General features: G+C 44.8%; 1 protein-coding gene across 1 annotated transcript; it reads left to right on the top strand.

Moving 5' to 3' along the window:
• Positions 1-1,040: 1,040 nt before the first annotated feature.
• RPS14 (ribosomal protein S14) lies at positions 1,041-10,323 on the top strand. Its single transcript, XM_089661330.1, has 5 exons — positions 1,041-1,198; positions 4,148-4,298; positions 4,791-4,952; positions 7,134-7,210; positions 10,208-10,323. The coding sequence occupies exons 2-5, from the start codon at positions 4,150-4,152 to the stop codon at positions 10,273-10,275; spliced, it is 456 nt and encodes a 151-aa protein (XP_089517456.1). The 5' UTR covers positions 1,041-1,198; positions 4,148-4,149; the 3' UTR covers positions 10,276-10,323.
• Positions 10,324-15,278: the final 4,955 nt, after the last annotated feature.

Below are 15,278 nucleotides of genomic sequence, written 5' to 3'. Positions count from 1 at the left end.
CACCCTGTGGAACTAACACTTCCAGAGCACAAGTGTGAATGGGCTCTTAAAGCGGAGTTCCACCCAAAAGGGGGAAGTTCAGCTTTAAAGACTGGTCCCCCGCTCCCCGTTAAGGATTGGCTCCTTTGGGGAGCGGGTACCTGAATTTGACAGGTACCCACTTCTGCTGCAATCATCTAGGCGATCAGAAGCAGAAGTTGTCCTCCCCCTCCCTCCCCGTAGTCTTCTGGGACACCTGACAGGTCTCAGAAGAGGACGGGCCATTCAGGAAGTGCAGCACTTCTTGCTCATGTGCAGTGGGCACCCGGCTGTGAATCCGCAATATGTCCCAGCTGGGTGCCCACACTGAAGATACCGGCGCCCAGAACACAGGACGGCTGGTGAAACGGGCTGCGGGGAGGACACCGCGGGATTGTGGGACAGGGGAGTGGCTGTTTCTCTAGTAGTTTTTGTAGCTGCTGACTTTTTTGTACAGTGTGAGCAGAACTCCGCTTTAAGCCGGTTCCCCCAGAGTCTGGTGTGGCAATGCATGGGAGCCAATCAGCTTGTAACCTCAGCTTGTTCAATGAAGCTTTCGCAATAAAACCTGGAAGCTGATTGGTTTCCATGCAGAAGTGCACTGTCTTCGGAGTGAACCCACTTCAGTACATAATCCCCACTGTATTCCACTCCTCTGTGAAGTGATTGACAGACGGACTTCAGCTCAAGTCCCCATCTCTCTATCATGCTCCCCTGACATGTTTCACCCACATTGGGCCTAGCAGTTGACAACAATGTACAACGCTACTTCCGTGTCACATAATAAACATTCCTAACCAGTGCTACACACTGCTCAGGGAAGTGTCCTCGTACTGCACTGTTTTCCATGCACAGTTTCTGGCGTAGATCTGGCAGGCACAGTTCACATACAGGTTTCAGTAAGCCTACAACCAATTTCCGCCATCTTGGTGACTGGCAAGCCCTCTATATCTTCGACAACTCTTTTTGAATCTATCCTACACATTACACAAACAGTTATCGCAGCTATTTTAGTCGCTAGTATGTATTCTCATTCAATACAGAAAGCGACTTCTTCGTTATTAGTAGTGTAAAGTAGAGGTGGTGGTTTCCCGGGAACTTCCGGTTGGAGGGAGTGACCTTTGCCCCCTCCGCCTCTCTTCCTTCCTTTCCTGTAGCGGCACCTCGAGAAGACGTTGCAGTAAGTGCGGCCTGTCCATGGAATCCTAATGAATCCGGTGTAGTGGCGGGGGGAGCGCAGCCGTGGCTCGGTGCTGATGATAGGGGAAGGTCCCCTCTATGTATCCCGGAGGGTATTGTAGTGGGGGGAGCTGTGTGTGGGATAGGAGGCCGGTCGGAATGCAACTTCACACTGGACGGTACAGCAGGCCTAGCTCCAGTACTAAGGGACACCCGGCTTCGGGGCTGAGTCCCTGCTGTGTGGACGAACATGGCTGGAAATAGGCCTGCCTTCCCGGGGAGACTTTCTAGGGGAGCCCGGAGGTCTAGGACTGGGCCGGCTACAACATGGACACCTTCCCAGCTCAGTAGTCCTTCTCCTAGGGGGGGATGCAGGTCAGACAAGGGGATCGGATTAGTAAACACGGGTCCGCGCACCATGGAGGGATGCTGGGAAGTGTGTACAGCATGTGTGCCCTGCCCGGCTCCCACACTGGTGGCCTGCCCGGCTCCCACACTGGTGGCCTGCCCGGCTCCCACACTGGTGGCCTGCCCGGCTCCCACTCTGGTGGCCTGCCCGGCTCCCACTCTGGTGGCCTGCCCGGCTCCCACTCTGGTGGCCTGCCCGGCTCCCACACTGGTGGCCTGCCCGGCTCCCACTCTGGTGGCCTGCCCGGCTCCCACTCTGGTGGCCTGCCCGGCTCCCACTCTGGTGGCCTGCCCGGCTCCCACTCTGGTGGCCTGCCCGGCTCCCACTCTGGTGGCCTGCCCGGCTCCCACTCTGGTGGCCTGCCCGCTATGGATTTAGCCTCATGTCTTCTCTAGCAGGCTGAGATTTACCCCACAATCTGCGCCCAGTCTATGTTCTTGCTGCACGGCGGGATTTGGAATAACTTTTTCTTTCATTTTTTTCCTAAGTTGTTACACGTTTGTTTACCTTCACAATGCGTTCCATTGCAGAAATGCAGCATGCTTCACTTTTTTTTTTTTAAAATGCTCCTGAAAGCAGCACAGTAGTGCAAGTTGGATTTATTGGCATACATTCATTCTTCTCCTGTGTGTTCAGCTATTAAAGTGATACTAAAGTCCTCATTAGGGTTTTTTTTTTCATAACAAATGTGATACCTGCTGTGTGCAGTGGTTTGTACAGAGCAGCCCTGATACTCCTCTCAGGTTCCCTGCTGGTGCTCCTGGTTCCTCTCACCTGTTGGGTGCCCCCACAGCAAGCAGCTTGCTATGGGGGCACCTAAGCAGGTGTGCTCCCGAGCTACAGATCTGCGTGTTTGTTCACACACAGAGCTGCGGCTTGGCCCCCACACCTCCTTCTCCTGATTGGCTCAATGGCTGACAGCAGCGGGGAGCCAGTGGCTCCTGCTGCTACCTCAGCCAATCAGGCGTGAGCGTCCCTGGAGAACTGAGGTTCTTGTGGACATCGATGGATTGGGATGGGGCTCAGGTTTTGGGAGAGGGGGGGTTGCTACTACAAACGGATGGTTTTATGCCTTCATGTATACAATGCATGAAGGTAAAAAAAAAAAAGTTGAGCCTTTACAACCACTTGAAAAAAGCACAGGGCTTGTTTACCCCTGAATACAGTTGAATATCTGATTCTCCTCCCCCCCAAAATGTTTTCTAATGAGCTGAACTTGCACTATTGCAGTTCTTTTGCGTTCTAAAAAAGACATGACGCTTCAGTCTTATCACATGTAAATGTACCATTATGCACCACAAATGCATGTCAATTCTCCCGTAAATGTAAAAAAAAATTCATAATTATAAAAAAACACACAATGTAAACTTGCTCCAAGCACATTACAAATGCATATTAATCTACAGACTGAATGTGGGCTTTTATTATTACAGGTACTTATATAGCACAATTTACACAGCACTTTACATATATATTGTACATTCACATCAGTCCCTAACCCTCAAGGGGCGTACAATCTAAGATCCCTAACTCACATTCATACATACATATAATATGACAATTTAGATAGGAATCAACCTACCAGCATGTCTTTGGAGTGTGGGAGGAAAGCCCCACAGGGAGAACATGCAAACTCCAGGCAGGTGGTGCTGTGGTTAGGATTCAAACCAAGAACCCTAGTACTGCTGGGCTGAAGTGCTAACCATTTAGCCCCTGTGCTGCCATGTAAGGGAGCCCTTAGTAGTGTAATTTAAATAGATTAAGGTGCTGGCTTTTAATTTCCGTATTCCCTTCCCACCCTGACCTTTTACATACTGTCCTGTTATGATATTTGTTGACAATTGTGTATGTGGGCCTATGATCCATAGGAAGGACAGGTTTACTATTCGGAAGATGTTACATGTTCCACTCATTTTGTAGGGTGTACCATGTTCCTGCTCCTACAGTCTCTAACCAATCCCCTTCTCATTGTGACAGCAAGTTGGGGACCTGCGCCCGCTGTCACAGTTTGAAAAGAATGCCACCATGCTGGGCTCTGCCCACATGGCCACATCATTCATTCAGAGTCCTTTGAATGAATGAACTATAAGTACTGATAGGCTTTGTGGCTGACAGCTTGTAGTTCCCAATGAACAACTGGGGTGCTAGTGCGCACTCTTGAGTCTTCCTGTCATTGTGTAACTGCCTGCCCATACACGCAGACAGATATACTGACAGTCTGCAGGATCCTGAGATTGCACCCATGACCTGCTGATCACAGATGCAGTGCTTTACAGGCACCTTTTAAAAAAAACAACTTTTTTTACATGCACAAAATGCAATTTTTTTTTTTCAAAGGCGAACTTGGTTATTGAAGCAGGCCCTTCCCCCTTTTTTTCCTAATATTCATTCTTCCTCCTATTGGCATAATCACAAAAAAGTAAATCCTAAGGACCCCTCACTTTCAGATTTCTTGCCTAGGTGACCAAAAATACAAAGTTGCATGTGCAGGATGGCGTTTCCCTCTCTAAAGAACATGCTCTGTTTACTTTGTCTTTTCAGAAATGGCTCCACGTAAGGGTAAGGAAAAGAAGGAAGAACAGGTTATCAGCCTGGGGCCACAAGTGGCTGAAGGAGAAAATGTGTTTGGAGTCTGCCACATCTTCGCCTCCTTCAATGACACCTTCGTGCATGTGACTGATCTGTCTGGCAAGTAAGTGCTGTTTATATCCTTTGTAGGGATCGTTATTCCAATGGTACTTGTGGATAGTGGGAGGAAACTTAGAATTGTGTTGCTTTGCTTGCAGGGAGAGAAGTGACTTGTCTTTTCATAACTTTCTGTTGCTTCCTGGCTTTGTGGCACCTCCATTTTGTATGCATGTCACAGGGACCCCAGTGGGATCACAAACAAACATTTTAACTCTTGCTCTATCAGAAACTACAAAGGAAAAAAAAATAGTGTTGGCTTTTAAGCTGGGCTGGAGAGTGGCATGATGACCAGTTCTGTTGTAAAAGACACTTTTTATTCTTTAATAGGCCTGGAGATTTCAGAGTTAAGACAGAAAATTAGTTAATTCTACCTTGTATTGATCATTGGTGTCAATTGTAAAACCATTTGGTGTTTTTGTTTTTTTTCTGATTTTAATTTTAATAAAAATGTATGGCTTTCATTTGTAGTTCTCATAAGCTTTGTCTGTCATTTCAGAGAAACAATCTGCCGTGTGACTGGTGGAATGAAGGTCAAAGCTGACAGAGATGAGTCCTCTCCCTATGCCGCTATGTTGGCTGCTCAAGATGTCGCTCAGAGGTGCAAGGAGCTTGGCATCACAGCTCTTCACATCAAGCTGCGTGCCACCGGAGGAAACAGGTAAAGGCTGTCTGAAGGTGTTTCTCGCAGAGTGCAGTTCACTTATTTTGGGTTTGTCAAAGCTCTTATGAACCATCTACCCAAAAATCTTGGGAATAGAAAAAATGATTTAAGAAGATACAGCTAAGGCCTAGGAAATGCAGCAGATTGGTTCTTAAAAAAAAAAAAAGTTGTGCCCTTTCAAGGCTGATAAACATGTCCAATAAGGCCCCGTCACACCGGTGATTCATTGAGGTCCTCCTGTCAGTTTATCAGGTGGACCTAATCAGCTGATCCATGTGTACATATGGAGCGGCGGGTGTAAACAGACCTGTGTCAGTTTACACCTGCCTACCTCCAATTTGATCCTCTAAAAAGAAATGGAAGGAGAATTTTTTTCCCTCTGTCTAGTCCAGGAGTGTGCAATCTGCAGCTCTCCAGCTGTTGTAGAACTAAAAGTTCTATCATGCCTCTGCAAGTCCTAGCTGTAACTGTTTTGCAATGTCTCATGGACCTGTAGAGTCATGCTAGTAATCTGGTCTTTGTAATGCCTAATGGGAAATGTAGTTCCACAACAGCTGGAGAGCCACAGGTTGCTCACCCTTGGTCTAGGCAGATCAGAGGGCAATCGGATGTAAATGGACTGCCAGCCCATTTACAACTGACCATCCATAGAGAAGAGCCAGCAGTGTCTGCTTTGCACAAACTGAGCAGACACGTACCTGTCGTCTGCCTGCTCCACTGCTCTGTAGACAGATCCCCTGCTTCCTTCCTGTAGACTGAGGTTTCCACCTGTATTTGGAGTGTGGGTTAGAGTAACCGCATTCTTTTGTGGTATAAAGACCTTATTGCACCGGAAGGATTCATAGCTGCTGATATATAAACTGAGCACCCTGGGGTTGGAAAGGTATCATGGCAGCTGCAGCCATAATCTTGATTTTTTTTTTTTTTTTTTTTTTTCAGCTGTTGTTCCTCTTCAAAGTCAGATTTGAGCAGCTATATAGGTGGCAGAAAGAGCCTACTACTAATGCTGACCTGTCATATCTGATGCACATGACTTTTCCCCCCTACCACCCCTTCTGTGATGTCAGAAGCTGGAAGTGATGAAGATTTCATTACTTCTAGTTTTGGTTTGTTTACAAACTTTTACCAGTTTGTAAAGCAGCCGATCAAATGATCTTAGTTGGCTCAAATGCTTTGTAGAGCAGAGGAGAGCTACCGTAAGGAGGTCCTGTAATTTTCAATTAGAAATAAAGTAAAAAATTTAAAATAATGGGAAAAAAAATCTAAAGTGCCCCCATCCCCCTTGTGCTTACTTGCAAATGTGAATGCGCCCATCTTTTTCACGCGCATGTAAATGGTGATCCCACCAGATATGAGGGCAACAATTACATGTCTCCTGCTGAACTCTAAACTGGTAACCTGTAAATTCTTACCTATGGATAACTTGGTGTACATTTCTCACTAATCCCCAGCTTTGCAGTTTTAAAGTGTGACATTATTTACTCGGTGTAACATTTTACCAAAAATTGGGTATTTTATGCATTAAAATTAGTGTTTTTTTTATTTCCCTGAAAATGTGCATTTGCACTGTGTAAATTCTGTTCTACATGATTGTGTCATTGGCTTACTGATTTTTCAAGAAGCCTGTACTAAGATGCAAGTAAAAAACTTTAGGCATCTTCTCCCCACCCCCTAACAAAAGTGGAGCTACTCTTTAAGTCTCATGTCCAGAGGGTCAGTTTTGTACTTTGTACTTCAGCTGTGTTCCTGGTCTTGACTGATGCCTTGAACGGTTCTGTACTATTACTCGCTGGATTTTAAGTCTTGGGGATCAAACTATCAGCGGTGACCTGCATCATTTCACACTGGATAAATGCAAGTCACCGCTATCGCACACTGAAGCAATTTACTGTGTGCCCCATTCACACTGCAATGCTGGTGTGAGCTGTGGTAAAATGCAGATATGCTGCTTTTTTTTTTCCCCACAGTGCACAATCTGTTGCTGTGTTATCAAGCAGGGTGTGTTCTTAAGGATTTTCCCAGCTCATGGTAATTACCTGTCCAGTGTTACAGAAATGACCTGTGCAATATGAAGAAAATCCTGGTGTTTTGATCCTTCATACATAAGGAGCTCTACAGCTGTGCTAATGAGAAAAATTTGTACACCTATGAACTCTATTTTTTATTTTGTACTTTCAGGACCAAAACCCCTGGCCCTGGTGCCCAGTCTGCATTAAGAGCCCTGGCTCGTTCAGGCATGAAAATTGGCCGCATTGGTAAGAACATAGCATTATTTGTACCCTTAAAAGTACAATCTATTGTGTTGAACTTGCTGTCCCCGAGTACTGTTGAGTATTGTCCTTGCCATAGGTCCTGATCTTTTCCAGGCCACCTAATTGCTTATAAATTGGATGACCAATAATGCAGTTCTTCAAAGTCCAAGAACTAGCACAACATTTTTACATGCATATAGTATAGATAGTAGAGGTGATCTATATTATCTGATCATGGTCTGGAAGATGTTTGATGACCTAGTTGCACCTTATTACGGTTGCACATGTGCTGGTTTCATCTGTTGGTAAACAGGGAAGCTAGAAGCAGTCTTACTGAGCAATTGTGTGCAGTACAATTCTGCTCTGTTCTGTGGAGACTTGAAATTCAAGATTTCCTGTTCAGTTACCTTATACATACAATGTACTCAATGATTTCCCTTCTACATCATCACCTGAAACACCAGTCTTGGGTGGACTGACCTTTTACTGAACAGTTGGCTGCAGACTGGCAGCCCTTAATTAGGACTATGCCAATATGATCCTTGAATCCATGTTCTTTACAGTTCCACTTTACTTTTATAAGTTGATTTAATTTGATGTGGCTTCAAAGTTCACCAGCATCTTAGATCAAACAATTGAATGGCTAGAAAGTGTTTGTTTTTGTTTTTTTTTCTTGAGGCATAAAGGCTCAAAATATTCCTTCTGAAATTGCAAGTATCTAAATCTTCTTGCGGTACTGGTGCTGTAAACAGCATGTCTTCTAGGAGTGTGTCCATCCCCAAGGTGACTGTGTAAGAGTATTTGTATAATACTTCACTCAGTGATTGCCTTTCATCAGACCTCCAACTTAGCATGTATTTTCTGCAAACGCTTGGGCTCGGTTCACACCATTGTGGCCATGAAGCCTGCATTTGCTCAGGGATGGCAGCCTATTCATCTGAATGGACTACTTTGCTTGTGTTTTCCACAGAAAAAAAGTTGACTGCAGCTTTTTAAAAACCATGAGATTTCCCTGCAGTTTCCGCAAATGCACTACAGGTTGAAATACATGGAGGTGCTGTTCAGAATAAATGGCAGCCGCATGCATCTTGCATGAGCAGCCGCAACCAGCCTGCAGAATGTGGGCAAGTGTGAACCTAGGCATAAAGAACTAGGTTCCGTTTGTTGCGTGCAGGCAGGTCTTTTATTGCGAAAGAGACACACACTTGCCTGAAGCTCACATTACAGTAGCAGGCCTGATCCCCGTGTGCCGGAATGACTGCCTCCTGCGAATGCGCAGGTGTAATATCATCCACACCAGGCACTGAAGCTGGCCAAAAAGCAACACATAGAAGATGCTGGTGAGGGACAGCTCCTCTAGAGTGGTTAAGCACAATGCTGTGGCTGAGAGGAACAGTGGAGCTGCTCATTGACCAGCTGTGCCTAATCAGAAGTTCTTTTGGCCCTTAGTCATTAGGACCAGTTAACATATGTGCAGTATGTTATTTTAGGCACATTACCATTGAATTCTAAGGAATGGGTGTGCGTTTTGAAGAGAGCGCATCAAATATGCAGGACTTTTTTTTTTAATGCATCGCACTTAAAACGCACAGGAGCGAACATGACCTTAGTCTAACTGGTGTGAGAAGGTTTAGGAACTGAGAGAATTTTGGGACAAGTGTTTCCTGTATTTATTCTGCTTTTCTTAAATCATAACTCCACCCCAACCAATTTTATTTGGATTGAGCAGAGAAGGGTTAGAACCGGCTAAACAACCACCCCAATTTACAACTAGCCTTTGCAGGTGCACATGGAAGGGCTTTGCACATCTCAAACAAGCAAACGTTCCCAGTGCACTTTACCAGCTAGCCTGCAGAAGAACAAACTGACCCTGTCTAACAATTCACGTTAAAACCAGAGGGTTTAGTTACACATTTACAAATATATGTGGAAATCTTAGTGACTTGCCAAGGCTTCTCTGTATGCTGCAGTCCTAACTCTAAATTTGAGTCTCCAAGTTGATACATTTTATAGCAGAGAATAAAGTGAAGTGGTAGTAAACACCACTTAATAAAAAAAAAAAAAAAAAAAAAAAATTACCCTGCTAGAACTAACCTTACAACTGAAGCCCTGCCAGAAGTGACAGCGCACCGCTAGAGGGCTCAATCTTCATCCGGTCTGCCTCCCAGTTTCGTGAGCTCCAGCTGACTTGTCTGGCCGAGCTGCGATGTCTCAGGCTATGGCACAGTGCTATGAAGAAATGGCACAGCTATGCTGTTCCTTGACAGCGCATGCGCTGCCTGCCAAAAGGAGCAAATATCTCGTACATGGTTCACATTTAGGAGATAGTTGTTTTACCTGTAGGTAAAAGCAAAAGTTTACTACCACTGTGAGGACAGGTATGTCTGAAGGGAGCCCATTCCTCAAAGGTACAGGGACACATTAGGTGCTTCTGGTTTTTAGTCTTATTCCTGGCCCCATTGGTTGATTGATTGTTACCTCGCATCCTGGCCCCATGTGACATGGAGTCACTAGAACAGGAAGTGATGGGAAAACTGTTATATGAATGACCAGATAAAAACCCATTAGAATCTTGTCCGATTTAGTTGAGGCCTTCTGTCCAGTGGCACCTAATCACCTCCTTTCTTGTCCTGATGTCAGTGACAGGCATTTGAAAGTATATTGAGTCAAAAGGGAAGCAAGAATGCAAACTTTTACAGATCTTTTTTCTTCCATTATTCAAAACTAAACATTAACCTGGAGTTTGGCTTTTTTTGCACAAGGGAGAACAATTATAAAGGTGTACTTGAAGTGTACTCTATATCAAGACTACTTGTGTCTGAACAGGAAAATAATTGACTCAAGGGGGGGGTTCTTGCTATATGCATTCTGTAAATTGCCCCAGAATGTGTTTTAGTTGCTACTATTTCATACTTGTAAAGGTTATATTTGGTTTAACTGCTGATCAGTATATGCAAAGTGTATTTTTCTAACTGTGACTTTTTTTTCACCCTTTTCCAGAGGACGTGACTCCCATCCCTTCAGACAGTACCCGCAGGAAGGGTGGTCGCCGTGGTCGTCGTCTGTAGTTTTCCTGCATTGTCTTTCAGTTGTTAATAAAATAATCAGACCAAAAATGCTTGTGTTTTTGATCTGTTTGCATTAACACTGTTAAAATCTTGTGTAACCCTAAGGGAGAATATTTTGCTTGCAGCCCCCACTTAAGTCCACTTTCACATTATCAAAAATGCTGACCTCTTTATCCTATTGCAGTGGAACAAATGTTAACCACTTGCTGACTGCTATTGCTGAACGATGGCTACAGCGCAGATGTCCAGTACTGGGAGGGTATCCATGGAAGTCCTCCCAGAATCCTGCCCCCCGAGGCTTGCATTGGGTGTGCTCTGTGACAGCTGTGTCCTTTGAACACAGCTGATCACGTGGTAATCACATGTACACAGGAGCAGTCATCAGTCTGAACACTGGGGCCCTATCACTCCCTCACTGGACACAGAGACCCCTTTCCTGGAAGCCTGTCCTTGGGGATCCCACCTGACCAGAGCCCCATAATGTTCCACTCAGCTCCTCTATTGATGGCCAATAATGATCAGACACCTGTACACAGCTGTCTACACAAGCCACAGCGGACACACCGCCTCTCCTCCCTAACACTGGAAGATGGATGTATACAGAGCTTCATCTTACTGGGGTTGTCAGTATTGACAGCAGCTGTGTAGGCCTCAGTGCAAGCTGGGGATTCTCCCAGGAAAGTGTCAGTTGAATGAACGTTGCTCTGTATGCACAGCCTATAGTGGAGTAAAGCTTCACATTCTTGTGTCAGCAGTTTGTGTTGAATGTGAACCATGCAGCATGGCACTGCATAGGTTAATGCATGACTTCAGTCTGTAGTAAAGTGACTTTTCTGGTGATGAAAGTAGATGTCCCACAGTCTCTAGGTCTGTCTAGTGCTCTTCAGGTGCAAGATAAATAGTAATTAGATCCTACAGATACAAACTACAGAGATCACTATGCAGTCTTTCATCACAGCACTCCAACAAATTTTGATGTGTTTCATGGATTGAAAAAGTTGCCGGTCTCTACCAAATAGCGACATGTTGGATAAATGAATACATGGATCAATCAGCCATGAGACAACAAATTGCAGCAGGAACAGTCCATTATTTCAAGACAAACCCTACAGGGAATATAGCGACAGTATTTAAAAGTGTACAATGCCTTTTAAAGGTTCCCGGCAACCCATTGTATTTGAGGGATTTCCTGTTGTTCCAACACTTGACAACTCAAAGTGAGTTGAAGAAATGCCAGTGACTTTAAACCTGGAAAGCTTTCCATGGCTAACTCACTAGAACGGAGTCTGGAAAGTACCTTACACAGAACCCAGGACCCAAAGGAAATGTTCAGGCTATCCCTGCAATGTCTAGCTCAGCAATGGGCAAACTACGGCCCGGCGGACCTTTTAATCCGGCCCGTGGAGCTAGGCTCCTCTCAGTCTGCCCTGAAGACTGGTGTAGCATGAAAATCTGTCTCCTATGAGGATCTGTCCCCCTTGACGTATCTGCGCATGTGCCGGAGATCGCCGATCGGCTGCTAATGCCTGAAACTCGCACATGCGCAGATACGTCGAGGGGGACAGATCCTCATATGAGACAGATTTTCATGCTACACCGGAACGGTGCGGGAAGATGGCGAGAGGAATGCGCGGAGCAAAGGTAAGTGAATTGACACGGGGGACTTGGGGACTTAATATGGGGGATGAATTACTATATGGGGGATGAATTACTATGCTTACTATGGGGGAATATTACTATACTTACTATGGATGACACATACACATCATTCATCTACTCTTGGTCCGGCCCCCGGGTCCAATATATGAACCCATTGCGGCCCTCAAGTCAAAAAGTTTGCCCACCCCTGGTCTAGCTCATAAATGTCCAGATGCAACACTCCAAGTAGGCTGTGGATGACCACACTGCAATCAGAGAAAAGATGTTGGGAAGAAAAAAAAAATACTTTCAGCTCTTCTGTGTAAAAGACTAACCAATTTTTGAAAGTATTTCCATCATTCTAGGACACTAGAAAAAAAAAAAAAGAAACACTGCGGCATGCTGGTAGTAGGGAAGAGTTATCCTGGGCTGGCCTACAGTTTTTGTTTGCCAATGCTTTTGTAGGTTGCAAGTTACTGCAAAGCTGGCAGACGTCTTGTGTCCTCAATAGACTAAGAAAAAGATTTACTGATGGGTACCAAAATCCTCTTTATCCATTCACCTGCAGGAAAGTTTAAAAAAAAAAAAACATTTCTTGCTCTTTTTAAAAAAAAAAAGTTATTTTTTTGTTGCAGGAGCCTGTAAAGCAGTGGTTCTCAACCTGTGGGTCGCAACACCTTTGGGGGTTGCCTAAGACCATTGGAAAACACATATTTCTGATGTGTAAAAAGCAGCTGCTGTGTTGAAAGCAGTAGTATTGGAGGTAAAACGACACTCGTGAATTATAATTACTGGGTAAATAATTTTATGGTTGGGGGTCACCACAACATGAGGAACTGTATTAAAGGGTCATGGCATTAGGAAGCTTGAGAACCACTGCTGTAAAGCATTGCAGCAGTAGATCGCTGATGCCATGCAGGTCTCCTGCAGACTTGTCAGATGTATGAGCAAGCAGATATACTGACCGGAAGATTAAATGAATGCTCTCAACATGAGGGGGGGGGGGGGGGGGGTACAGTTTCCTTGGCAAAGTACCTTGTTCCCATGTCAAAGCACAAGGGCCTTTTCTCCATAACCATGGCCTAGTGGTTGTGGGGGTTTGCAGGCAGGGGATCAGAATCTGGAAGCCTCTTAACAATGGAGCCTTCAGATACCGGTCTCCAATAAGAATGAGTAAGGAGTACATAGTGCCCCTACTTATTCACAAAGTGAAAAATAAATAAAAACATACTATGTCCCATAATGTACATAAATCCATGGTCAAGCATGCCATCCTGAATGGCCTTGTATAGAATTTAAGGGGGGCCCAAGCTGGGTTTTTTCCCCATGGCGTCCCTCCTGAAATTTATACCAGATCTAGCAATTTTTTATTGGTAAATGTCAATTTTGCTTAAAGCGGCGCTCCACCCAAAAGAGGAAGTTCCGCTTTAAGGATTGGCACCTGGGGGGAGTGGGTACACAAATATGACAGGTACGATCAGAAGTGGAAGTTGCTCCCTCCCCGTAGTCTTCTGGGACATGACAGGTCCCAGAACACTGGGAACATTCAGAGGGCAGCGCTTCTTGCACATGCGCAGTGGGCACCCAGCTGTGAAGCCGCAAGCTGTCACAGCCGGGGTGCCCACACTGAAGATGCCGATGCCAGGGAGAGAAGACAGTCGGTGAAACTTAAAAGTTCTGTACACATGCGCCACTTTACACACAATGTAAGGGCATCCCCAAGGCATGTTATTTAAACACCACCTGGATGGTGGCAGTGCAGGGGTGGGTGGCCGTTTATACACTGCCTCCCTGCCCCCTGCTTGTGTGCGCTCCCTGGGAGCGCGCAGCACCGCGATCCAGTGCCCGCTGTGCCCTCCGTACACAGTGGAACACTGATCGTAGTACGGGAACTCTGTGCGAGGTCCCAATCCTGTGATCACTGATTGGCCAATCGGTGATCACATGCAGAGTAGTAAGCAATGATGTCACTCCTGACATCATTGCTTACTACGTGTGAAATCTGAATGGTCACATGGTACAAGGCTATTCACAACAGCCTTGTACCATGTGACAAGCTGCGACCAATCACGGCTCACACAGTATTTCTCAGTGGCTGCAAAATTATAATTTTTGGTTATAAACTAATTTGGGTTTTTATTACTAAAACGATAACTGAATAAATTTTGGCCAAGATTTATGATGGAATATTATTTATTTGCAAAATTTTATAAGAAAAACACTTTTTTTCCAAATTTTTGGACTTTCATGTATATAGCGGAAAAAAAAATCCCAGTGGTGAATAAATACCACCAAAATAAAGCTTTATCTGTCTAAAAAAAAAAATGCTAAAAAATTCACATGGGTACAGTGTGTTGCAATTGTCATTCAAAGTGTGATAGTGCTGAAAGCTGCAAATTGGCCTGGAATTTTGCTTTGGCAGCTTGTCACCAGGGCAGCACTCAGCCCTTCATGTGATTTGTTTGACAATTCCTTGGCTATTAAGCCCATTAAATGACCAGAACTGATTTTAAACATCTCTTGGCTTTGATGGGATTTGGATTCTGCACCCAAACCTCTCATTTTTGCCAAACCTGCCTCAAACCGAACCCAGGTACGTTCAACTCATCCCCACTGCCAAGGACTAATGATCTGATTTAGTTCTTCTTCTCACCAGAAGAGGGGGGAGCTTTACCAGCTGCCTAAATTGTTATGGCAAAGTCATGCACTGTAATTTTGTGACATTAAATTGGAACAATTCAGTTAGTTATGATCGAACTTTGCAGCAATTGGATGATTTTTAAAATGTGGGAACAGGTCGGGACCCCTGTGAAGGTGCCCAGTAACTAAACGCATGGATCTGCACATGATTAGACCATAGTTATGGATATTGGAGAGGGTGGGTGTCACTGATGCTAAGGCTCCTCTTTGTCCCCTAATTTCATTAATGTAGACCAGAATCAATCGGTCACTGCATCCAGTTGCATTGCATATGCTCAGAAATTGACTGTTGAGGTATGAGACATCCTGACCTGAAAATTCAACTTTTTATTTACACCAAAGCTTTTATCAACTGGGAACATGTATATGTGTGGATGTTAGCTCCTGTCTGTACCTTTTGAACGCAGAGCCAGCCAGGGGCGTTGTCCAAAAGCTGGCACATCCCCTAGTAAAATGCTACACAGTACCACATATAGTTAGGCACACTGTTAACCCTTTGATTGCCCCAGATGTTAACCCCTTCCTATCAAGTTTCATTAATACAGTGTTAGTGCATTGTATTAGCACTGATCACAGTATTGGTGTCACTAGTTATGTCAGTTACTAGTATTAAAAAAAAAAAAAAAAATTCTAGTATATATACGGTCATTTGTAGATTATATCAT

The sequence above is a fragment of the Staurois parvus genome, unplaced genomic scaffold, assembly GCF_062004578.1.
Source record: "Staurois parvus isolate SC_StPar_1 unplaced genomic scaffold, SC_StPar_1.0 ptg001328l, whole genome shotgun sequence".
NCBI classification, from domain to species: domain Eukaryota; kingdom Metazoa; phylum Chordata; class Amphibia; order Anura; family Ranidae; genus Staurois; species Staurois parvus.
The sequence above is the reverse complement of the archived record's forward strand: the minus strand, read 5'-3'. Positions and strand labels throughout refer to the sequence as shown.

What these genes read in the sequence shown, in the direction of transcription:
- RPS14 (XM_089661330.1), top strand. Translation starts at nt 4,150, where the DNA reads ATGGCTCCACGTAAGGGTAAGGAAAAGAAGGAAGAACAGGTTATCAGC. An exon ending in GTGACTGATCTGTCTGGCAA is followed by an intron (nt 4,299 to 4,790) that starts GTAAGTGCTGTT and finishes CTGTCATTTCAG; the next exon opens with AGAAACAATCTGCCGTGTGA. An exon ending in CGTGCCACCGGAGGAAACAG is followed by an intron (nt 4,953 to 7,133) that starts GTAAAGGCTGTC and finishes TTGTACTTTCAG; the next exon opens with GACCAAAACCCCTGGCCCTG.